The 24,918-nt window shown below is 44.5% G+C and overlaps 1 protein-coding gene across 6 annotated transcripts in view; it reads left to right on the top strand.

Moving 5' to 3' along the window:
- zgc:86598 (STKc_CK2_alpha domain-containing protein) overlaps positions 1 to 24,918 on the top strand; it is a 106,793-nt gene that overhangs the window by 20,209 nt on the left and 61,666 nt on the right. For 3 of the 6 annotated variants that reach the window (XM_068015945.1, XM_068015937.1, XM_068015923.1), the window contains exons 2-5: positions 10,274 to 10,412; positions 11,817 to 11,928; positions 14,264 to 14,365; positions 23,744 to 23,818. In XM_068015945.1, coding sequence (XP_067872046.1) covers positions 10,312 to 10,412; positions 11,817 to 11,928; positions 14,264 to 14,365; positions 23,744 to 23,818 — 390 coding nt within the window. In that variant the 5' untranslated portion in view covers positions 10,274 to 10,311. The remainder of the gene's footprint in view (positions 1 to 10,273; positions 10,413 to 11,816; positions 11,929 to 14,263; positions 14,366 to 23,743; positions 23,819 to 24,918) is intronic. The other 3 variants (XM_068015929.1, XM_068015964.1, XM_068015955.1) reach the window with 3 other exon arrangements.

Here is a 24,918-nt window from a genome sequence, read left to right on the forward strand (position 1 = left end):
CTCGAGGGCAATTAGGGATGGGCAATAAATGCTGGTCTTGCCAGTGGCGCTCGCATCCCATGAACAAATATTTTTTTTAAAAACTCAACAACAACTTGCATTTATATAGCACCTTTTTAATGTAATGAACCATCCCAAGGTGCTTCACAGGAGTGTTGTATAGTATGACACTGAGTCACAAAAGGATAGATTTGGTCAGATGACTTGAGCTGCAAGGCCTCCTCCTGTTCCAAGAAAGGAGGGGGAAGTAACGGGTTCAGCGAGATCATGCAGTCTTTAACCATCGACCTATGGAGTTGATGGATCATCCCGTGCAGATAGATTATTATAAGCAGCACCTTAACCCTTGCTCAATGAGCAGGTTCTACAGTTACAGGGTAAGGTGCTGTAGTTGTAGTTGGTACTCTTAACTCAGCCCCATGTAGGGCAGTGTAGCAGGTGACGTGATTAGGGATTTAAGAATTAACCTGTCTGTTTCATTGACCGCTGGCGGTATGAGGTGACGAGAATTAAATCTGGTTCTAAAATAACATTCTCACTCTAGTGTTAAGACTGAGGCGGGAGGAGTGTACTGTTTATTCTGGTTCCACTTCTCCACAGGTCACAACATTTATTTAAATTTTCCCAATATGGTCAATCAAACACTCTCAAACACACACCAACCAGGTTTCTTTAATAAATAACAAAATTATCAGTTTATTATAAAACAAGTTTTAACCAGTAATGAAGTAAAGCATAAACACACAGATTGAAATATTAAAGTTCCCTTTTTACCTTGGGCCCTCTCAGTCATGCGCATGCATACACTGGTTAACTGAAAAAATAAAAGGCATTTATTATTTAGAGCTCTGTTACAGACAAAAAAAAAACACGGGCTGAATACTTGCTCATTCTTGAAAAAACAGCAGATGTTCTGTTCCAAAACTTGCATACAGTCTGGCCTCTGAGTACACGTAGGAATCCCCTGTAGCTAGCCCCCTCTCTAACAAGTATACCGTCTTGGATACTGTTGGGGGGATGACCTATCGGGAAAACAACAACAACAGCAGCAGCCAGAGCAGAGGCATCATGGCTGTCTCTGTTGTTCAGCAGGGAGGGACAAAGCGCAGAAGAGCAATAGTTATAGGGGACTCGAAAGTCAGGGGCACAGATAGGTGCTTCTGTGGACGTGAAAGAGACTCCAGGATGGTCTGTTGCCTCCCTGGTGCCAGGGTCAAGGATGTCTTTGAACGGGCAGGCGGCATTCTGAAGGGGGAGGGTGAACAGCCAGAGGTTGTGGTACACATTGGTACTAACGACATAGGCAGGAAGAGTGACGAGGTCCTGCAGGGGGAGTTCAGGGAGTTAGGTAAAAAGTTACAAAACAGGACCTCTAGGGTTGTAATCTCGAGATTACTCCCTGTGCCATGTGCCAGTGAAGCTAGAAATAGGAAGATAGTGCAGCTAAACATGTGGCTGAACAGCTGGTGTAGGAGGGAGGGTTTCAGATATCTGGACCATTGGGATCTCTTCCAGGACAGGTGGGACCTGTACAAGAAGGACGGGTTGCATCTAAATTGGAGGGGCACAAATATCCTGACTGTGAGGTTTGCTAGCGTCACTTGGCAGGATTTAAACTAGTGTGGCGGGGGGGTGGGAACCAGAGCAGTAGATCAGCAGGTGAAATAACTGAGGGGGAACTAGTAAATAAGGCCAGTAAGACTAAGAGGAAGAGCAGGCAGGGAGATGTTGTGGAGCACAGCGGGACTGGTGGTCTGAAGTGCATTTGTTTCAATGTGAGAAGTATAACAGGTAAGGCAGATGAACTTAGAGCTTGGATTAGTACTTGGAACTATGATGTTGCTATTACGGAGACTTGGTTGAGCGAAGGACAGGATTGGCAGCTAAACGTTCCGGGATTTAGAAGCTTCAGGCGGGATAGAGGAGGATGTAAAAGGGGTGGGGGAAGTTGCATTACTGGTGAAGGAGAATATCACAGCTATACTGCGGGAGGACACCTCGGAGGGCTCATGCAGCGAGGCAATGTGGGTAGAGCTCAGGAATAGGAAGGGTGCAATCACAATGTTAGGGGTTTACTACAGGCCTCCCAACAGCCAACGGGAGGTAGAGAAGCAGATATGTAGACAGATTTTGGAAAGATGTAAAGATAACAGGGTTGTAGTGGTGGGTGATTTTAACTTCCCCGATATTAACTGGGACTCACTTAGTGCTAGGGGCTTGGGTGGGGCAGAATTTGTAAGGAGCATCCAGGAGGGCTTCTTGAAACAATATGTAGATAGTCCAACTAGGGATGGGGCCGTACTGGACCTGGTATTGGGGAATGAGCCCGGCCAGGTGGTCGAAGTTTCAGTGGGGGAGCATTTCCGGAACAGTGACCATAATTCCTTAAGTTTTAAGGTACTTGTGGATAAGGATAAGAGTAGTCCTTGGGTGAACGCGCTAAATTTGGGGAAGGCTAATTATATAATATTAGGCAGGAACTGAAGAATTTAGATTGGGGGCGGCTGTTTAAGGGTAAATCAACATCTGGGAGTCCTTCAAACATCAGTTGATTAGAATCCAGGACCTGCATGTTCCTGTGAGCAAGGATAAGTTTGGCAAGTTTCAGGAACCTTGGATAAGGTATTCAAGAAGGCATACGGCATGCTTGCCTTCTCGGTCGGGCCATAGAGTGTAAAAATTGGCAAGTCATGCTGCAGTTGTACAGAAGCTTAGTTAGGCCACACTTGGAATATTGCGTGCAATTCTGGTCGGCACACTACCAGAAGGACGTGGAGACTTTGGAGAGGGTACAGAAGAGGTTTACCAGGATGTTGCCTGGTCTGGAGGGTATTAGCTATGACGAGAGGTTAGATAAACTCACTGGAACGACGGAGGTGGAGGGGCGACATGATAGAGGTTTACAAAGTTATGAGCGGCATGGACAGAGTGGATAATCAGAAGCTTTTTCCGAGGGTGGAAGAGTCAGTTACTAGGGGACAGAGGTTTAAGGTGCGAGGGGCAAAGTTTAGAGGGGATGTGCGAGGCAAGTTTTTTACACAGAGGGTGGTGAGTGCCTGGAACCTGCTGCCAGGGGAGGTGGTGGAAGCAGGTACGATAGTGACGTTTAAGAGGCATCTTGACAAATACATGAATCGAATGGGGATAGAGGGATACGGACCCCGGAAGTGCAGAAGGTTTTAGTTTAGACAGGCATCAAGATCGGCGCAGACTTGGAGGGCCGAATGGCCTGTTCCTGTGCTATACTGTTCTTTGTTCTTTGTAGACAGGTCACTGGGATCTTTTAGAACCGTTCTTTTCAGGCGGCGTTGAGAATTAATTTAGCAGGCTTTTTTTCAAAGACAGGAGACGAGATGAGTTAAGACAGTGGACTTCTCAGGATTTTTTAGAGAGGTGCTGGAAAGCTGAGCTGGGGGTCTGTCTTTCAGTTTTATTTTTAAAAACTCCAACCCCTTTTAAACAGTTCATTCCCAACTCCAAACAATTCGAGAGTGAAACCGGAAGCGGAAGGTCCGCCTTCTGACCTGTAATTTCTTTGCACATATCTTCTCCAGTTACCAGGGTTTCTGTTCTATTTTTTACTTGAGTCATGTGACAACCAATAACTGTTGTCAAACAAGTTCTTTCAGTGCCCTCTTGATGACCCTTTTGGGAGAAAAACTGGTCCGTTTCCTCAATTTGACTATGAATCCTCAAAAAATATTTTTAACAAAAACAGAAACATTTTCATAACTTTGAGGAATGAAACACCATTTTTACTTATCCCCATTCATCTTTACCAGCAGTTAAAACTGTTCTCCTCAGTATCCTCTTTTCTTTCATATAACTCAAAACAATGTGGATAATCTTTAAGTGATAAAGTTGTAATAGTAAACTTCATTGGAATAGTCTGACATTCTGGTTTTTAAATATTTCCACAAAGTTTATCACCAAATCAACTGACTGCAACCTTCCAAACACAGTCCCCCAGTTGTTCCAGCACATGCACATCATCAAGGTAAACCACACAGTTAGGAACACTGGCTACCACTTGGTTCACAAGTCTCTGAAAAGTGGCTGGGGCATCACTCGATACTGGAAAATACCGTTTGGTGTGACAAAAGCTGATATTTCTTCAGCTTGGAGTGTTAAAGGAACTTGCTGGTATTCCTTTAACAAATCTATTTTCGTAAGAAAAATGGCACTGCCCACTCTGTCAAACAGTCTTCCAAGCGAGGATTGGGTAGGAGTCTACCTTTGTTACTGCATTAACCTTTCTGTAGTCTATACAGAGTCTAGTTGAACCACCAGGTTTAGGCACTAGTACTACAGGTGAACTCCAGGTGCTTTGGCTGTGTTTAATTAGGCAGTTTTCCAACATTTATTGGATTTCTGCTTTTACCTGGGCCTGTTCCTCTGGACTTAAGTGATAAGGATGCTGTTTTATAGGAAAGGCATCCCCCTACATCCACATCATGTGTGACTAAGGTTATACATCCTGGCTTATCCCTACAGACTCTTTTAAATGCTGTGAGTAGCCTTGTTGGATCGTCTTGTTGTTCTGCATCTAAATATGAAAGCATATTGTCCAATCTCTCTAACAATTCAGGAGTTAACTGGATAGTAGAAGGTTCAATTTGACAATTGTCTAGGTCTCCTGCCTCATCCTCACTATCCCTTTCATCCTTTACTGTCTCTACTACCTGACATACCTGTGCTTGCCTGTCCTCCTCACGGCGGTGATATTGTTTTAACATATTGATATGTCACAGCTTATCCTTTTTCCGGTGATCTGGGGTGTCAGTCAAATAATTTACATTACCAATTCTTTTGACCATTTTATATGCACCACTGAACCATGCTTTTAACGGTTCACCCTATAAAGGTAGTAATATTAACACCTTATCCTCTGGTTGAAGTGTTCGGATGTTGGCATGCTTATCTGCCCATTTCTTCATAGTTGTTTGGAATCTTTCAGGTGTTCCGGAGCCACTTTGCAGGCTCTCGTGAGCTGTTCCTGGAACACAGATACATAATCTAGCACAGAAGATTTGTCCCTCTGTTCTAAAAACCCTTCTTTAATTAGTTTTCGAGGAACTCTTATCTCATGTCCATAAACTAATTCAAAAGGACTAAAACCAGTAGACTCATTAGGTGAATCCTTGTGGCAAACAAAATTCTAGCCTTTTATCCCAGTCGTGGGGATATTCATGATACTGCACACAGATTGAAATATTAAAGTTCCCTTTTTACCTTAGCCCCTCAAACTCTCACACTGGAAAAATAAAGGGCTGTTTGTTTTTAGAGCTCTATTACAGACAAAAAACACTTGGCTTAAATACTTATTTTTGAATAAACAGCTGATGAGATATGTTGTGTTCCAAAACTGGCATACAGTCTGGCCTTCGAGTACAGGTAGACAGGTCACTGGGATCTTTTAGAACAATTCTTTTCAGGCGGTGTTGAGAATTCATTTAGCACGCTTTTCTTCCAAGACAGGAGACAAGATGAGTTGACACAGTGGACTGCTCGGGGTCTTTTAGAGTGGTGCTGGAAAGCTGAGCTGGGTTTGGTCTTCTCTCCTTCCTTGGGAATTCTCTTCTCTCTTGGAAGTTCCCTCCCTTTTTATACAGTTCAACTCAAAACAGTTCAAAAGTGAAACTGACAACAGGAGGTCAACCTTTTGACCTCCATCAATCTTGACCTGTCACTTATTCGTAAACAACTTCTGTAGGTGTCCAAAATTCTCTGTTGTTTGTTGAGCTGGAAATCAGGTGGTTTCCTGGAAAGGCTTGTTTTCCTCACGACCTCTCAGTGCCCATTTTAAACAACTTTTCCAGGGACTGATCTTCAAGGTCAAGTGGCCTTTACATGACCCACTTTGAAAACTCCAAAGTTTAACATTCCTTCAATCTTTCAAAAATGAATCCTCAAAAAATATATTTAACAAAACAAAGAGGCACTTTCGTAGCAATATGAAATTTGCTGAGTGACAAAGAGTAGTAATTAATGGATACTTTTCTGGCTGGAGGAAGGTTTGTAGTGAAGTTCCTCAGGGGTCAGTGTTGGGACCCTTGCTCTTCCTGATATAGATTGTTAGTAGTGCTTCCATTTTTTTGGTAAAATTTTAAGATTCATGTTTTAAAACTGAAAAGGAGTCCATGGATTTTTTTTTACATGGGTCACTGAGAAGTCTGGACTGTAAACTGTTACTGGAAGGCACCTGTCTTCAAATAATTACCCAGCAAGGTCTGTTTTTGACTTGTTTGCAGAGAAGTGACAGGTAAAGATTTATAGGGATCAGGAGGCTTGACTCCTGACATTGTTTATGATTTCACTTTGGGCAGTGAGTTGAGATTTGGACTATCATTTGACGAAAACTTGCCAAGAGAGCAATACCCAGCTCAGTCTGTTCCAGCTCTTTGAAAAAGCCTGCCAGTTTTTCATCTCTTGAGAAGCTGCGAAGCAAGTGTAAGAAGCTGTCTGAAACCCCTGTTACTGCATTTTCCCTAGAAAACCTGACCAAATTGATCTTCAACATCACCTAACAAGAACTGTTCTAGGAAGATCTCAGTGACAGCTGTCTATATGTATTTGGGCCATCAAACCAAAAAGGACTCCTTATATCTTTTCAGATTTTTTTTTCTTTAAGAATTAGCAAGTATTTTGGCCAACACATTCTTTTTTGTTTTTTTTTGCACAAGAGCTTTAACGAGTAAATCTCTTTTTTTTGGTTCACCGGTGCATATGTATGTATTTGTGTGTGTGTGTGGCTAAGGTAACAAGGGAACTTTTATATTTCGATATATGTGTTTAAGCTTTGCTTTGCTACTGGTTAAGACTTGTTCTATAATAAACTGATAATTTTGTTGTTTGTTGTTGAAACCTAGTCGGTGTGTTTTATTCTGGGATAAAATAGAGTCTGTGACTGACCTGATCGGTAAGTGGGAAAACATTTAAATATATGTTGTGACCCATGGAGAAGTGGAACTAGAATAAGCAGTGCACTCCTCCCACCTTGGTTGTAACAATATTAATAATATAGACCTTGGTGTAAAGAACACAATTTCAAAATTTACAGATGATATGACACTTGGAAACATTGTGAACTGTGAGGAGGATAGTGTAGAGCTTCAAAGGTACATGGACAAGTTGGTGGAATGGGCGGACAAGTGGCAGATGAAGTTACAATGCAGAGAAATATGAAGTGATTCATTTTGGTAGGAAGAACATGGAGAGATGATATAAAATAAAGGGTATGACTCTAAAGGGGGTGCAGGAGCAGAGGGACCTGGGTGTATATGTGCATAAGTTCACTGAAGGTGGCAGGACAGGTTGAGAGAGCAGTTAATAAAGCATACAGTATCCTGGGCTTTATTAATAGGGGCATAGAGTACAAGAGCAAGGAAGTTATGTTGAATTTGTATAAGACACTAGTTCGGCCTCAACTGAAGTATTGTGTCCAGTTCTGGGCGCCGCACTTTAGGAAAGATGTGAGGGCATTGGAGTGAGTACAGAAAAGATTCACAAGAATGGTTCCAGGGATGAGGAATTTCATGTACGAGGATGGATTGGAGAAGTTGGGACTGTTTTCCTTGAGAAGAGAAGGCTGGGAGCTGATTTGATAGAGGTATTCAAAATCAGGAGGGGTCTGGGTAGAATAGTGAGAAACTGTTCCCATTCATGAATGGATCGAGAACAAGAGGCACAAATTTAAAGTAATTGGCAAGACAAGCAAAAGTGACATGAGGAAAAACTTTTTCACACAGCGAGTGGTTAGAATCTGGAATGCATTGCCTGAGAGTGTGGTGGAGGCAGGTTCAGTCCAGGCATTCAAAAGGGAATTGGATTGCTATCTGGAAAGGGTTATGGGGAGAAGGTGGAAGAATGGCATTTGATGTATTGCTTGTTTGAAGAGCCAGTGCAGACACAATGGGCTGAATGGCCTCCTTCTGCCCTGTAACAATTTTGTGATTCTGTGAGAAGGGAATGAAAAATGCCGTGGGTGAGATTTCTTTGGAATCTTTCATTTCGAACACAATTGATCGAAATAAAAGTTTGGTACGGCTCTTGGCTGTAACTCAAATTTGCTTTTCTCGCTGATTGGATTTTCTCAGTGGCTGGAGATATTTGGAAATGTTTTTACAAACTTATCCGTCTCCCAGTTTGTGCAAGGCTTGTAGTTTGAACAATGCTTGGATTTCTCTCTCTCCCCCCGCCCCCCAACCCCCAGCTAAAGGCTGTGGATGTGGGGGTCAGTTGATATTTTTGGGACTGAGTTCAATAAACTTTTGTTGGGAAATTGCATGAAGGAATATGGAACAGAGGCAGGTAAAAGGAATTGCAGGCGTGGATTAACCATGACCTGATTGAATGGTGGACCAGGCTAGAGGGGCTGAATGGCTACCCTGTGAATTAAGCAAGATGGACCAAGTGGCCTCGATCATCTTGTGACACCCAGCTAGATTCAGATCATTTCCCTGCAGCCTTGTTCCTTATGTTAAATCCAGGCTGGTGTAAGCTTGGATAGTGAGGTCAGAGGCTGTATGAGCAATGACATAGCCATTAATCTGGTTGAAAAATCCATTTCAGGTGGGTGTTTCTGACGGAGACGTTCAGCTTCTTGCCTTGTGCTGTGCTTGACATTTTGGTTTTGCGCCCATATTATATAGAGTGGGGGAAGCACCACCACCTTCTTTGGCCATCTTGTCTCGAGAGACAATGGGTAAGCACCTAGAGGTGGTCAGTGGTTTGTGGAGCAGTGCCTGCAGTGGCTATAAAGGCCAATTCTAGAGTGACAGACTCTTCTACAGGTGCTACAGATAAAATTGGTTGTTGGGGCTGTTACACAGTTGGCTCTCCCCTTGCACTTCTGTCTTTTTTCCTGCCAACTGCTAAGTCTCTTTGACTCGCCACCCTTTAGCCCCGCCTTTATAGCTGTCCATCAGCTCTGGCGATCACTGGCAACTGACTCCCACGACTTGTGGTCAATGTCACAGGACTTCATGTCGTGTTTGCAGACATCTTTAAAGCGGAGACATGGACGGCTGGTGGGTCTGATACCAGTGACGAGCTCGCTGTACAATGCGTCCTTGGGGATCCTGCCATCTTCCATGCGGCTCACACGGCCAAGCCATCTCAAGCGCCGCTGGCTCAGTAGGGTGTATGGGCTGGGGATGTTGGCCGCCTCGAGGACTTCTGTGTTGGAGATACGGTCCTGCCACCTGATATTGGGGTTGATCTATGAGTTAATACAGCATTGGGAACTTTGAGTGGGGCAGCAATAGACTTTGATGTGGTTAGTTGATATGCAGGGTTATTTGAAAATGTTGCAGTGGAAGACACTCTAACAATGCATGTTTGGCCACTTGGCAGTTATGTTTCACGTCACAAGTGTAAAACATTTCGCCCCTGCAAATTGTTTTTCTTCAAATGTCAGAAGGTTTAAAGGGGACAGTTCTCGCAACATCCATCCCCCATGATATGGCCCCACAGAGTGATAAAGTTAAATGACTGTTTGTTTATTCCAGCATTTAGTTGTATTTGTTTGCAGCATGAACCTGATACCTCACTGGAGCAGCAGAGACCTTTGTGTACTGTTGGGAATTAGAAGCTCCAGTGTTCAATGTTGAATTCAAGGTATCAAACTGGAGGCAAAGCTCAGTTTCCTGCCACTTGATGTGTTTGATGTTCTCTGTACCTAGCTAGGCGCTCTCTGGACCCATGGCTGGATCCGATGGCAGACGCAGAGTGCTGCGTTGAGCCCCTGTTGTAAGTTTGCCTCTTCATCAGCCCTCACACGGCAGCACGGTGAGAATGTGGAACTTGCTGCCACGTGGACTGGTTGAAGCAGAGAGCTTTGACACATTTAAGGGGAGGTTTGATGTTCATATATGGGAGAAGGTGATAGAGAAGTATGAGGGGCAGGGTGGGAAGAGGTAATTAGAGTGGGAGAAGGCTCGTGTGGAGTAGGAAGAGCAACATGAATCAGTTGGGCCGATTGGCCTGTTTCTGTGCTGTAGATATTGTGGTCTGGCAGCCTCCAGTGGAATAACAGCAGCACTGCACTGATGTATACCATGGGTTCATTCTGGTGACTGGTAATGTTGGACGCACAAGGCTATACTAACCACACACCTCCCAATCTTGGTTTTCTCCACTATCTGTCTTTGTGACTCTCTCGGCAGGTCCTTTTTAGGGAAGTTGTTTGTACCCAATTGGAATGCACGATTAGGCTTTGGTCGGGCAACTGGTCTGAGTCTGACTAAAATTAACTGTTGATGTTGCGTTGCAGGTAACGCAGGAAGTGGTCATTTCATCTCCTAACAAACCATGTCTGGGCCGGTCCCAAGCAGGGCCAGAGTGTATGCAGATGTTAACACACAGAGACCCCGCGAGTATTGGGACTATGAATCACATGTTGTTGAATGGGGGTAAGAACATTTTTCTGTTTCTCCCTCTCTGTGTGTGTCTGTTTCTATCTCTTTGTCTCTTTCTCTCTATCTTTCTGTGTATCTCTTTCTTGCTGTCTATGACTCTGTCTCTCTCTCTGTTGCGCACTGACTCTCCCTCCCTCTCTCCACCTCTCTCTCGTTGCACCTTTCTTTCACTGTCTGTCTGTTGCTCTGTTGATCTCTCAGTCAGTCTGTCTATTGGTGTCTATCAGTCTCTGTGTCTGTCTGTCTCTCTCTCTCTTGGTCTCATTTTTGAGGAATTCATAGTCAAAATGAAGAAATGTTGGACCAGTTTTTTTTCAAGAGGGTCAAGAGGACTCAAAGAACTGGTTTGGCAACAATGTTTACTGGTTGTCAAATGACTCAAGTTAAAAATAGAACAGAAATCTTAGTAACAGGGGGAAGATGTGTACAGAAAAGTGTCTGTTGCGCGTCCCATGACAGGACAAGCCCGGGAGCAGCAAACTCGCAAGCTTTTGGTTGTAGTGCCAGTGTTTACCTTCTGGAATGAGAGAAAGTTAGCACCTGCTGCTGAAGAAGTGGCACGGAAGAAGAGACTAGATTCTTGCTGACTGTGTAAGAGTCAAACCTGCAGAAGGAGAAGAGAATTCCCAAGGAAGGAGAGAAGACCACAACCCAGCTCAGCTTTCCAGCACCTCTCTAAAAGACCCTGAGAAGTCCACTGTTTCAACTCATCTCATCTCCTGTCTTTGAAGAAAAGTCTGCTCAATTAATACTCAACGCTGCCTGAAAAGAACTGTTCTAAAAGATCTCAGTGACCCGTACATGTACTCGGAGGCTAGACTGTATGCCAGTTTTGGAACACAATGTATCTCATCTGCTGTTTTCTTCAAGAATGTGCAAGTATTCAGCCCAATTTTTTTTTTTGTCTGTAACAGAGCTCTGAACAAAAATCCCTTTTATTTTTCTGGTTAACCTGTGTGTGTATGTGTGTGTGTGTGTGTTTTAAGGTAAAAAGGGAATTTAAAAATTTCAGTCTGTGTGTTTATGTTTTACTTCATTACTGGTTAAGACTGGTTTTATAATAAACTGATAATTTTCTTGTTTATTAAAGAAACCTGGTTGGTATGTCTTATTCTGTCTCTCTCTCTCTGAGGTGAGGATGGAGATGGCAGTGTTGTGGAAGTAAGCAGTGTTTGAGTGGAAAGTCGGAAGCTTAGGGTCATTAATGAAGCTGTCAAGTGGTAATTTAGGGCCCCAGGACAAGTGAAGTTGATTGATGACTCCAGGGGCCTCTCTTGTACTTGGCCTCTCTCCCCTCCCACTGACCCATGTGTCCGGGTCACAGAGGAGGAATTGATTCTCGAGGGATTGACCGTGTTCATTCAAACATTGGCGTCAACAGTTTGTTTTCTCCTACAGAAATCAGGATGATTACCAATTAGTTCGGAAATTAGGCCGTGGGAAATACAGCGAAGTCTTTGAAGCCATCAACATCACAAATAATGAGAAAGTAGTGGTCAAAATACTGAAGGTGGGTGTAGTATGTCTAACAATACCAAATTACTTAGCCACGTGTTCTTTTTTGCAGTTTTCCTTCTCCTCTTGCTTCTTATTTTCAGTGACTTCCCTATCTTGGTCTCACTGTTGAATGGAGGGGAATTGAATGGGGAGTCTCCATTGGATTAGTCTGCAAGCCAGTGTTGGCAGTTGTGATGGACTGGGACTAGCCAGTAGCCCTACACCTACTATAGGGGCAGCGGTAGGGAGATGGGAATCTCAATAACCATCATGGAAGGTTTGAAAGTCTTTAATTGTCTTGTGTCACGACCCAATTGTGCTTTCAGTTTTATTTGTGGACGATCCCATTGAGGTAAATGTCACCCTTAATTATCCAGGCCATGGCATTGTCAGTAAATACATATGAAACGAGGAAAGCTGGAAATCTGATAGGAATAGGAGAAGGCCATTTAAAAATGAGGTGTAGATTTTGGGTTATAGTTGGGGTTTGACCAGCTGCCCAATATTGGTTGGAACTCTGCTTCCCATATTCTAACTTGCACCAAGTCCCGCTCACCCGTCACCCCTGTGGCTCCAGGTTAAATAACATTTCAGTTTCAAAATTCTCATTCATGTTCAAATCCCTCCATGGCCTCTTCTCTCCCTACCTTTGTCATCTCCTACAACCCTCCGAGATCTCTGAATATCTCCATTTCTGACCTCTTGCACAACCCTGATTTACATCGCTCCACCATTGGTGGCCATGTCTTCAGCCGCCTGGGCCCTAAGCTCTAGAATTTCCTCCTTAAACCCTTCTGCCCCTCTCTCCTCCTTTAAAATGCTCCTTAAAACCTACCTCTTTGGGCTTTTGGTCACATGTCCAACTAATTCCTTACACAGCCCAGTGTGAAATTTTGTTCGATAACACTCCTGTGAAGCACCTTGGGATATTAAAGGGGCGGCGCAGTGGTTAGCACCGCGGCCTCACAGTTCCAGTGGCCCGGCTTCAGTTCTGGGTACTGACTGTGCGGAGTTTGCGAGTTCTCCCTGTGACCACGTGGGTTTTCGCCGGGTGCTCCGGTTTCCTCCCACAGCCAAAGACTTGCAGGTTGATAGGTAAATTGGCCATTGTAAATTTCCCCTGGTATAGGTAGGTGGTAGGGGAATTAAGGGAAGGTGGGGATGTGGTAGGAACATGGGATTAATGTAGGATTAGTATAAATGGGTGGTTGATGGTCGGCACAGACTCGGTGGGCCGAAGGGCCTGTTTCAGTGCTGTATCTCTAAAATAAAAAAAAATAAATAAAAAGGCGTTATATAAATGCAAGTCGTTGCTGTATCTTGTTGACCTGAGCTGGTGATGGGTGGACTGATAATTTCCGGGTGGGAAAGGTAAACCCTAATGCCATGCAGTGATCTCTGCTGAAGAATGCACTCGAAGCCTAGGATGAGGACAGGACAATCAGTGGTCAGATTACCTGCTGCTTCTTGAGTGCACTTGGGCAAGGTCCTGTGGCCTGCTGGCTTCCCTGATATCATACTCCAGTGGGAAGAGGTGGGGGTGGGTGGGAAAAGAGTAGCAAATGATTAGGGCACTCACTCTGCAATACTGCCAAGGGAGATCGTCTTGTATTGCTTACAAGTTTTCATCTAGAAAGAAAGAACTTCCATTACTATCGTGTCTTTTGCAACCTCAGGACGTCCCAAAGTGCTTTACAAGAATGAAGTACTAAAATGTTTTTCGAGATGTTGGTTGAGGGGTAAATATTTGCTGGGACACTGGGCAGAACTTCCCTGCTGTTCTTCAAAATAATACTGCGGGTCCTTTTAATAACATCTCAACTGAACAGTGTGGCACTTCCTCAGTACTGCCTCTTTGACAGTTTAGAGCTCCCTCACTGCTGCCTCTCTCTCAGTGCCGGCCCTCTGACTGTGCGGCGCTCCCTCAGTACTGCCCCTTTGACAGTTTAGAGCTCCCTCACTGCTGCCTCTCTCTCAGTGCCGGCCCTCTGACTGTGCGGCGCTCCCTCAGTACTGCCCCTTTGACAGTGTAGACATCCCTCACTGCTGCCTCTCTCTCTGTTCCGGCCCTCTGACTGTGCGGCACTCCCTCAGTACTACCCCTTTGACAGTGTAGAGCTCCCTCATTGCTGGCCCCTCTCTCGATGCTGGCCCTCTGTCCGGTGCTCCCTCAGTATTGGGAGTGTTGGCTTAGATTATAGGCTCAAGTCTCTGGAGGTGGACTGGAACCAATCATTTTATGACTCTGGGGTGAGTGTGTCGCTAGCACATGATCTGTACATCTTACCAGCACTGTGTTTGTGTTGTGAACCCCATGCAAACACTTACTGAGTTCTTTGTTTCCACAGCCAGTCAAAAAGAAGAAAATAAAGCGAGAAATAAAAATTTTAGAGAATCTCCGTGGGGGTCCCAATATCATAAACTTGCTAGACATAGTAAAGGACCCAGTGGTGAGTACTGAACATTATTGTGGGGCTTTTCCTACAGCTATGGGGTTCACACCAAAGGCGGGAGGAGTCATCGAGTGCCTTCCTTGCTCCATATCATGGCATTACAGCCTGTGAAATGGCCTGCTCACCTTACCATATCTGTGCCTCCGGAGAAGAGTCCAGTGATAGAGGGCATGTTTTATTTGGTGGGGAGGTGTGGGGTTCAGGGGAGCCTGTGGCCTTGTTTGTTCAGTCAGGTCTTGTATTGGTGATGGGGCATGAGGATTTCAGTTTAGTGGGATCTGATCGGAAGAAGCTTAGTCATCTGTGTAACAGTAGGTCCCTCAGGAAAAGTATGGATGAGCAGGACCATTCAACCCATCTGAACTCATCCATCCAGGAAGAACCAACTGCATCCAAACTGCTGTTTAAATGTCTGCACGATTTGTTGCCTGCACCATTTTACCTAAAGGCCATTCTGTGAGTTGATCATGTTTTCCTGCAAAGAAGGACTTCTGATGGTTCCTAAATTTAGTGGGGTTAGGGGGTGGGGGAGAAGCAAGGAAAATGATTGCAAGGCTTCTGGCCACAACGAGAGACTGTCCCTGTGAATGCACCTATGATGGTGTTGTAACTTGGAATGAAATGGAGCGGAGAATTGGGTGGCGTTTGTGCTGCTCAAATGTTGAGAAGAACTTCAAATTACTACCAGGAGTCAGCTTGAGTGAATATAGTATCACTGCCCTTACTTGCTTCTACACCCAGTCGCTTCCAGATTGTTTAGATAAATGGAGTAACTTGAACAGTGACTTTTCCAGTCTCTTATCTCTGTAATCTCCAGGCCCTGCTGTTGCATTTCAGTCAGCTGTTCACAAATGAGAAAACCTAGAGTAAGAAAATTCCATTCAGCACATCAAGCCCCCTCCATTCCGTACTCGCCTACTGGTTCTACCATGCACACCCCTCCCAAAATTACATTCTGCTGTTCTGGCCCGTCCCGTGAGCTCCTTGTTGGTGCTGTCACTCCTAACGTGTCCTTGAATCTCGAGATTAAACCAGGACAGCAATTGGCTGCATTTCCAATACCCTCGTCAAATATGGGTTCATCAGACCAAGAATATGGCTCCAAGAAGGCAGCAGATGGAGGGGGAGAGAGAATGGACTGAGGGAACAGTGAGGGACTGAAGGAGTGAGTGAGGGAGGGAGAAGGAGGGGAGTGTGGGGGAGGTGGTGAAGGAGGGAGAGAGGCGTGTGAAGGAACAGGTGAGGGAAGGAGAGAGAGATGAGAGTGTAAGATCTCCTTTGCCTGTTGGCCTACCCTTCTGTTTTTGTTTATCAGCAATTTGTTGTATTCTCTCAACCTTCACTTGGATTTTAACCATCCACACGTCTCTATACAAGTGACTGTTCACTCTGTACATATCACAGCTTTGTTTCTCTTTTACTGCCAGCAGTGTTATCTAGAATTAAATCAGCACAGAAACAGACCATTCAGCCCAACAGGACCATGCTGGCGTTCATGCACCACATGAGCCTCCTGGCACCTATACTTCATCTCACCCTATCAGCATATCCTTCTAACCCTTTCTCCCTCATGAGTTTATCCAGCTTCCCCTTAAATGCATTTATGCTATTTGCCTCAGCCTCTCCCTGTGGTAGTGAGTTCCACATTCTCACCACTCTCTGGGTAAAGAAGTTTCTCCTGAGTTCCCCATTGGATTTATTAGTGACTGTTGTCCTCGTTTTAATTTTATTGGAGGACGTTTCTATCAACAATGCCCTTGATTTGTAGGCGAATAGATTCCAACAAGCAAGGAACTTGAAACTTTTCAAGTTGGCAGGGGAATGGACTCCTCTCATATAGTTCATTTAAAAAAATTAAAATAGCATAATGATTCATAAACATGCATGCATACACATATCATTTTTTTGTTGAGCAGTTCGCAGGTCATTCATTACCCAGTCTCCTCTGGCATACCAGTTGAATATCCCTCTCCCCACTTTTCTCTTCAATTTTATTCCAACCTTCTCTTTTAGGTACTCATAGATAGAAATTTGCAGTGTAAAAGGAGGCCATTTGGCCCATCGTGTCTGCACCAGCCAACAAGTAGCCATCAGCCTGCATTTTCCAGCTCTTGGTTTGTAGCCTTGTAGGTTACGCCACTTCAAGAGCATATCCTAGTGTTTTTTAAATGTTATGAGGGTTTCTGCCTCTACCATCCTTTCAGGCAATGAGTTCCAGACACCCAACACCCTTTGGGTAAAAAAAAAAAATCCCCTTGAATCCACTGTAAACCTCCTACCCCTTACCTAAATCTGTGCCCCCAGATTATGGACCCCTTGACCAAGGGGAATAGGGCCTTCCTATCCACTCTATCTAGACACTTTATATTTTATTCACTTCAATTAGGTCTTCCCTCAGCCTCCTCTGTACCAAAGAAAATAACATAGAAATATAGAAAATAGGAGCAGGAGTAGGCCATTCGGCCCTTCGAGCCTGCTCCACCATTCATTATGATCATGGCTGATCATCCAACTCAGTAACCTGTTCCCGCTTTCCCCCCATATCCTTTGATCCCTTTTGCCCCAAGAGCTATATCTAACTCCTTCTTGAAAACATATACAATATTTTGGCCTCAGCTGCTTTCTGTGGTAGTGAATTCCACAGGCTCACCACTCTCTGGGTGAAGAAATTTCTCCTCATCTCAGTCCTGAAAGGTTTACCCCGTATCCTTAGACTATGACCCCTGGTTCTGGATTCCCCCACCATCGGGAACATCCTTCCTGCATCTACCCTGTCAAGTCCAGTTAGAATTTTATAGGTTTCTATGAGATTCCCCCCTCACTCTTCTGAACTCCAGCGAATATAATCCTAACCAACTCAATCTCTCCTCATACGTCAGTCCTGCCATCCCAGGAATCAGTCTGGTAAACCTTTGCTGCACTCCTTCTATAGCAAGAACATCCTTCCTCAGATAAGGAGAGCAAAACTGCACACAGTATTCCAGGTGTGGCCTATCCAATCTTTCCTCATAACTAAAATTCTGCAGCCCAGGCAACATCTTAGTAAATCTCCTGTGTACCCTCTCGAGTGCAATTACATCTCTCCTATATTGTGGTGACCAGAACTGCATGCGGTACTCCAGCTGTGGCCTAACTAGTGTTTTATACAGTTCCAGCATAAACTCCCAGCTCATATTCTATGCCTTGGCTAATAAAAGCAAGTATCCGTATGCCTCTTGACCATCTTATCTACCTGTCCAGCCACCTTCAGGGATCTGTGGACATGCATCCCAAGGTCCCTCTGTTTCACAACACTTCTCAGTATCCTTCCATTATTTGTGTATTCTCTTGCCTTGTTAGCTTCCCTGAGTGCATTACCTCACACTTCTCCAGATTGAACTCCATTTGCCACTGTTCCGCCCACCTGACTAGTATATTGTATCTCCTGCAGTCTACAGCTTTCTTCTTCATTATCAACCACACGGCCAATTTTTGTATTGTCTGCAAACTTCTTAATCATACCCCCTAAATTCAAGTCCAAATTATTGATATATTCCACAGAAAGCAAGGGACCCAGTGCTGAGCCCTGCGGAATTCAACTGGAAACAGCCGTTTAGTCATAAAAACACCCAACAACCATTACCCTTTGCTTCCTGCCTCTGAGCCAATTTTGGATCCAACTTTCTACTTTGCCTTGGATCCCATGGGGTTTTACTTTTGTGACCAGTCTGCCATGTGGGACCTTATCAAAAGCCTTGCTAAAATCCATATAGACGACATTAAATGCACTACCTTCATTGACTATCCTTGTTACCTCCTCAATAAATTCAATGTTAGTCAGACTGAACCTTCCCTTAACAAATCCATGCTGTCTGTCTTTGATTAATCCATGTCTTTCTAAATGAGGATTTATACTGTCTCTCAGAATTTTTTCCAATAATTTTGCCACCACTGAGATTAGGCTGACTGGCTTATAATTACTCAGTCTATCCCTTTCTCCCTTTTTAAACAATGGTACACCGTTAGCTGTCCTCCAATCCTCTGGCACCACACCTGTATGCAGAGAGAATTGGAAAATGATGGTCAGAGCCTTTGCTATTTCTTCTCTTGCTTCCCTTAACAGTCTAGGATATTTTGTCTGGGCCTGGGGATTTATGCTCTTTCTTTGGTGGCACAGTGTAGGGCGGCGCAGTGGTTAGCACCGCAGCCTCACAGCTCCAGGGACCCGGGTTCGATTCCAGGTACTGCCTGTGTGGAGTTTGCAAGTTCTCCCTGTGTCTGCGTGGGTTTTCTCCGGGTGCTCCGGTTTCCTCCCACAAGCCAAAAGACTTGCAGGTTGATAGGTAAACTGGCCATTATAAATTGTCACTAGTGTAGGTAGGTGGTAGGGAAATATAGGGACAGGTGGGGATGTTTGGTAGGAATATGGGATTAGTGTATGATTAGTATAAATGGGTGGTTGATGTTCGGCACAGACTCGGTGGGCCGAAGGGCCTGTTTCATTGCTGTATCTCTAATCTAATCTAATCTTTCTTCCTTACTTACTTCCTCTCTCACTGAGATTGAGTTCAAATCTCACCTTACCAAGTTAGGAAATACCAGGTCAAGAACAACCACGAAAGGTGCCAGATTTTCATCAAAGGACATAAGAAATAGGAGCAGGCGTAGACCATGCTGCTTATTGAGCCTGTTCCACCTATAGATATGATCATGGCTGATCTTGGGCTTCAACATCACTTTCCTGCCCACTTCCCATATCCATTGATTCCCTGAGAGATCAAAAATCTGTCTATCCCAGCCTTAAATATATTCAACGATGGAGCATCCACAGCCCTCTGGGGCAGAGAATTCCAAAGATTCACAACCCTTTGAGTGAAGTAATTTCTCTTCATCTCATTCCTAAATGATCAGCCTCTTATCCTGAAACTGTGCCCCCGTGTTCTAGATACCACAGCCAGGGGAAACTACTCTCAGTCTCTACCCTGTCAAGCCCATTGAGAATCTTGTCTGTTTCAATGAGATCACCTTTCATTCTTCTAAACTCCAGAGAATATAGGCCCAATTTACTCAGCCTCTCATCATAGGACAACCCCCTCATCCCAGGAACCAATCTAGTGAACCTTTGCTGTACTGCTTCCAATGCACGTATACCCTTCCTTAAATATGGAGACCAAAATTGTGTACAGTATTCCAGGTGTGGTTTCACCAACGCCCTGTACAATTGTAGCAAGACGTATTTATTCCTGAAGGCCAACATGCCATTTGCCTTCCTAATTACTTGCTGTACCTGCATGCTAACTTCCTGTGTTCCTTGTACAAGCACTCTGAATATCAACATTTACAAGTTTCATGCCTTTTAAAAAAAATTCTGCTTTTCTACTCTTACTACCAAAGTGAATAATTCACTTTCCCACATTATACTCCATCTGCTATCTTGTTGCTCACTCACTTAACCTGTCAATATGTCTTTGCAGCCTCTCTGTGTCCTCCTCACAGCTTACATTCCCACCTAACTTTGTATTGTCAGCAAACTTAGATATATTACCCTCTGTCTCTTCGTCTAAGTCATTAATTCAGATTGTAAATAGCTGAGGCCCCAGCACTGATCCTTGTGGCACTCCACTAGTTACAGTCTGCTAACTTGAAAATGTCCCTGCTTTTTGCTTCCTGTCTGTTAACCAATCCTCTATCCATGTTAATATATTACCCCCAACACCATGAGCCCTTATATTGCGTATTCAAACCTACCTGACTCCTTGATGTCCTTCAGGGGAGGGAAACTGCTGTTCTGAACCCGGTCTGGACCTACATGTGACTCCAGTCCCACACTACGTTACACAGATTGGCAACAAATAATGGCTTGCCCACATCACAAGATCAGATTTGTTTTAAAATGCTATAAGTTCTGACACTTTTGCTAAATGCAGACTGCCCTGTGTATTTCTAGTATTTTCTGTTTCTTTTTGATTTTTTTCTTATTTATTTTACTGATTAAGAAATCCTGCGATTATTAAAATTATTTAATAACTGCTGTCATAATTCTCTCTGAGATACTCATTGCTGATCTTCCCACTGTGAGGGAATTTTCACTTTGCTACCTGTTTTCTGCCACCCCACCCCACGCCAACCATCCCAACTTCTCCAAAACGCAAGTAATTTGCCTGTCATCTTGCCCTGAGAACACTGATGTGGCAGCTAAGCAGCATAGCAAATGGTATTTGACTAATGTACCACCTGTGTAAAGCTTGGTTGGAAATAGTTACTAAACATTAACTTGCTATGGCTCAGTTGGTGCACTCTCACCTCTGAGTCCGAAGGCTCTTTGTTTAAGTCACACTCCAGAGATTTGAGCACAAAAATCTAGGCTGACACTGCAGTGCAGTAAAGGCCGGTTTGGGTCTGCAAAAAAAAAAACCCGACCTGAGCCCGACAGAACCACATCCGACCCGGCCCGAGTCCTTCCAATTTTTTCCTGCGCCCGATCCAACCCAACCATCCCAAGTTAACTTACCTTCCGTTTTTCGCTTTGTTGCTGATCTGCGCAAGCTTAAAATAACCGTAACCAAACCACCTTTCTAGTCCAAAAATTAAATTAACAGTGGAGCCACTGACCTGTGAAAGAGTGTGTCCGACCCGGCCCGAACCGAGCCCGAATGCTGGAGCCGGAAGTGCAACTGAACACGTCGTCGGATCCCGTCAGGTTCGGATTGGGTAGCAGGCCTTTACAGTGCAGTACTGAGGGAGTGTTGCACTGTTGGAGGTGTAATCTTTCAGATGAGACGTTAAACTGAACCCCTGTCAGCCCTATAAGTTTGACATGAAAGATCCTGTGGCACTGTTTTAAAGAAGAGCGGAGGTGTTATCTCCAGTTGTCTGGCCAATATTTCTTGATCAACATCATTATCACATTGCTGTTTGTGGGAGCTTGCTGTATGCAGATTGGCTGCTGCGTTTTCCACATTACAATAGTGACTGCACTTTATTTGTTCGGGGGATGTAAGTGTTGCTGGCTAGGCCAGCATTAAATGCCCATCCCTAATTGCCTTTGAGAAGATGGTGGTGAGCTGCCTTCTTGAACCACTGCAGTCCTTGGGGTGCAGGTACACCAACAGTACTGTTAGGAATGGAGTTCCAGGATCTTGACCCAGCGACAGTGAAGGAACGGCGATATAGTTCCAAGTCAGGATGGTGTGTGGTTTGGAGGAGAACTTGCAGGTGGTGGTGTTCCCACGCATCTGCTGCCCTTGTCCTTCTAGGTGGTAAAGGTCGCAGGTTTGGAAGGTGCTGTTGAAGAAGCCTTGGTGCGTTGCTGCAGTGCATCTTGTCGATGGTACACACTGCTGCCACTGTGTGTCGGTGGTAGAGAGAGTGAATGTTTGTGGATGGGGTGCCAATCAAGCGGGCTGCTTTGTCCTGGGTGGTGGCATCAAAGCTTGTTGCAGAAAATAATAGCTCATGGTGTAGGAGAAGATTGGTTAACTAACAGGAAACAGAGAGTAGGCATAAATGAATCATTTTCTGGTTGGCAAGATGTAACAGTGGCGGCACAGTGGCGCAGTGGTTAGCACTGCAGCCTCACAGCTCCAGCGACCCGGGTTCAATTCTGGGTACTGCCTGTGTGGAGTTTGCAAGTTCTCCCTGTGTCTGCGTGGGTTTTCTCCGGGTGCTCCGGTTTCCTCCCACATGCCAAAGACTTGCAGGTTGGTAGGTAAATTGCCCCTAGTATAGGTAGGTGGTAGGGAAATATAGGGACAGGTGGGGATGTGGTAGGAATATGGGATTAGTGTAGGATTAGTATAAATGGGTGGTTGATGGTCGGCACAGACTCGGTGGGCCGAAAGGCCTGTTTTAGTGCTGTAGCTCTAAAACTAAAAAAGAATGGTGTGCCACAGGGATCTGTGCTGGGGCCTCAACTTTTTACAATTTATATAAATGACTTGGATGAAGGGACTGAAGGTATGGTTGCTAAATGTGCTGATAACACAAAGGTAGGTAGAAAAGTAACTTGTGAAGAGGACATAAGGAGGCTACAAAGGGATATAGATAGGTTAAGTGAGTGGGCAAAGACCTAGCAAATGGAGTATAATATGAGAAAGTGTGAAATTGTCCATTTTGGTAGGAAGAATAAAAAAGAAGCATATTATCTAAATGATGAGAGATTGCAGAGCTCTGAGATGCAGAGGGACCTGGGTGTCCTAGTGCATCACAAAAGGTAATCACAAAAGGTTAGTTTGCAGGTCAGTATGTAATTATGAAAGCCAATAGAATGTTATTGTTTATCGCGAGGGGAATTGAATACAAAAAGTAGGGAGGTTATGCTTCAGCTATACAGGCATTGGTGAGATCACATCTGGAGTACTGTGTACAGTACTGGTCTCCTTATTTAAGGAAGGATGTAAATGCATTGGAGGCAGTACAGAGAAGATTTACTAAACTAATACCTGGAATGGGCGGCCTGCCTTAAGAGGAAAGATTGGACAGGCTAGTCTTGTATCCGCTGAAATTTAGAAGAGTAAGAGGCGACAATGATTAAGACACATAAGATCCTGAGGGGTCTTGACAGGGTGGATGTGGAAAGGATGTTTCCCCTTGTGGGAGAATCTAGAACTAGGGGTCACTGTTTAAAAATAAGGGGTCACCCATTTAAGACCGAGTTGAGGAGAAATGTTTTCCCTCTGAGGGTTGTGAGTCTTTGGAATTCTTTTCCTCAAAAGGCGGTGGAGGCAGAGTCTTTTAAGGCAGAGGTAGATAGATCCTTGATAAGCAAGGGGGTGGAAGGTTATTGGGGGCAGGGGGGTTAGGTGGAAATGTGGAGTAATCAGTTCAACCATGAACTTATTGAATGGCAGAGCAGGCTCGAGGGATTGAGTGGCCGAATCCTGCTCCTAATTCGTATGTTCGTGTCGAGCTTCTTGAGTGTTGTTAGAGCTGTGGAGAGGCAAGTGGAGAATATTCCATCACACTCCTGACTTGTGCCTTGTAGATGGTGGACAGGCTTTGGGGAGTCAGGAGGTGAGTTACTTGCTGCAGGATTCCCAACCTCTGACTTGCTCTTGTAGCCACAGTATTTATGTGGCTACTCCAGTTCAGTTTCTGGTCAATGGTAACCCCCAGGATGTTGATAGTGGGGGATTCAGCGATGGTTAATGCCATTGAAGATCAAGGGGAGATGGTTAGATTCATTGGCTGTAAAGCACTTTGGGACATCCCGAGGTTATGAAAAAACATAAGAAATAGGAGCAGGAGTAGCCCCCTTAGAATCTTATATAATGAGATCACCTCTCATTCTTCCAAACTCCAATGAATATATAGTATATAGAAATGCAAATTTTTTTTTTCTAAACAGACCTTATTTGATTACACACAGCACTATAAACACCTTTCTTTTCTTTCCATGTCTTGGAAATGGGCCTTCCTCAGTCTCGGACACCTGCATTGGTGTTTGAACACGTAAACAACACAGATTTCAAGGTAAGCCAAGTAATGGTTTGATGTGGAGCAGTGATTGCAGGAGGTGTGTAGTAACTATCAGCAGTGAAAGCACTGCAAGGTGTGGATGCAGGTAGAACTTCATGGCACAGATGGAGGCCATTCAGCCCATTTTGTCTGTGCCATATTGTCATTTCAGCAATACAAAACTAATCCCACTGCCTGCTCTTGCACCGTAGCTCTATCTGCTTTGAATGTTTCTGTTCTTCACTTAAAATGTGCAGTGGTCTCTGCCTCACCACTCTCTGATGAGGCATTCCGTGCTCCCTAAACCCTCTACTGAAAGACATGGAGCCCATCCACCACCTTCAACATTCACTCCCTCCACCACTAGTGCACAGTGGCAGCAGTGTGTACCATCTACAAGATGTACTGCAGCAATTCACCAAGGCTCCTTAGACAGCACCTTCCAAACCTGCGACCTCTACCACCTCGAAGGATAAGGGCAGCGGACACATGGGGACACCAGCACCTGCAAGTTCCCCTCCAAGTCACACACCATCCTGACTTGGAACTATATCACTGTTCCTTCACTGTCACTGGGTCAAAATCGTGGAACTCCCTTCCTAACAGCACTGTTGGTATACCTACCTCACATGGACTGCAGTGGTTCAAGAAAACAGCTCACCACCACCTTCTCAAGGGCAATTAAGGATGAGCAAGAGCAACGACACCCACATCCCCTGAATGTGTTTGTTAAAAATAAATCTCAGTTTCTCTCCTTATTCTTTAGGTGGCAAGTTTAAATTGATGACCCCTCAGTCAGTGGCCCCATAACCAGTGGAAATAACCTTTCTGTATAAAAACCCTTCCGAATTTAAAAACCTGTACTAAATCTTCTCTTAGCTGTCTCTGCTGTAGTGGAGATAGTCCCAGTGTCTCGAGTGTCTCCTCATCACTGTGTGGGTTTCCAACCTTGATTAATCTATACTGCATGCTTTAGTTATGTTCTGTACTCTGAACAGGATACGGCCATTAGGCCATACACACTCGTGCTGGACATTGTATAATAAGAAAATAAATAATTCTTGGGATAAGGGCTGGCAGCATTTATTGCCTTTCCTTGAGAAGGTGGTGGGGAG

This window comes from Heterodontus francisci, chromosome 2, assembly GCF_036365525.1.
Source record: "Heterodontus francisci isolate sHetFra1 chromosome 2, sHetFra1.hap1, whole genome shotgun sequence".
Lineage (NCBI taxonomy): Eukaryota > Metazoa > Chordata > Chondrichthyes > Heterodontiformes > Heterodontidae > Heterodontus > Heterodontus francisci.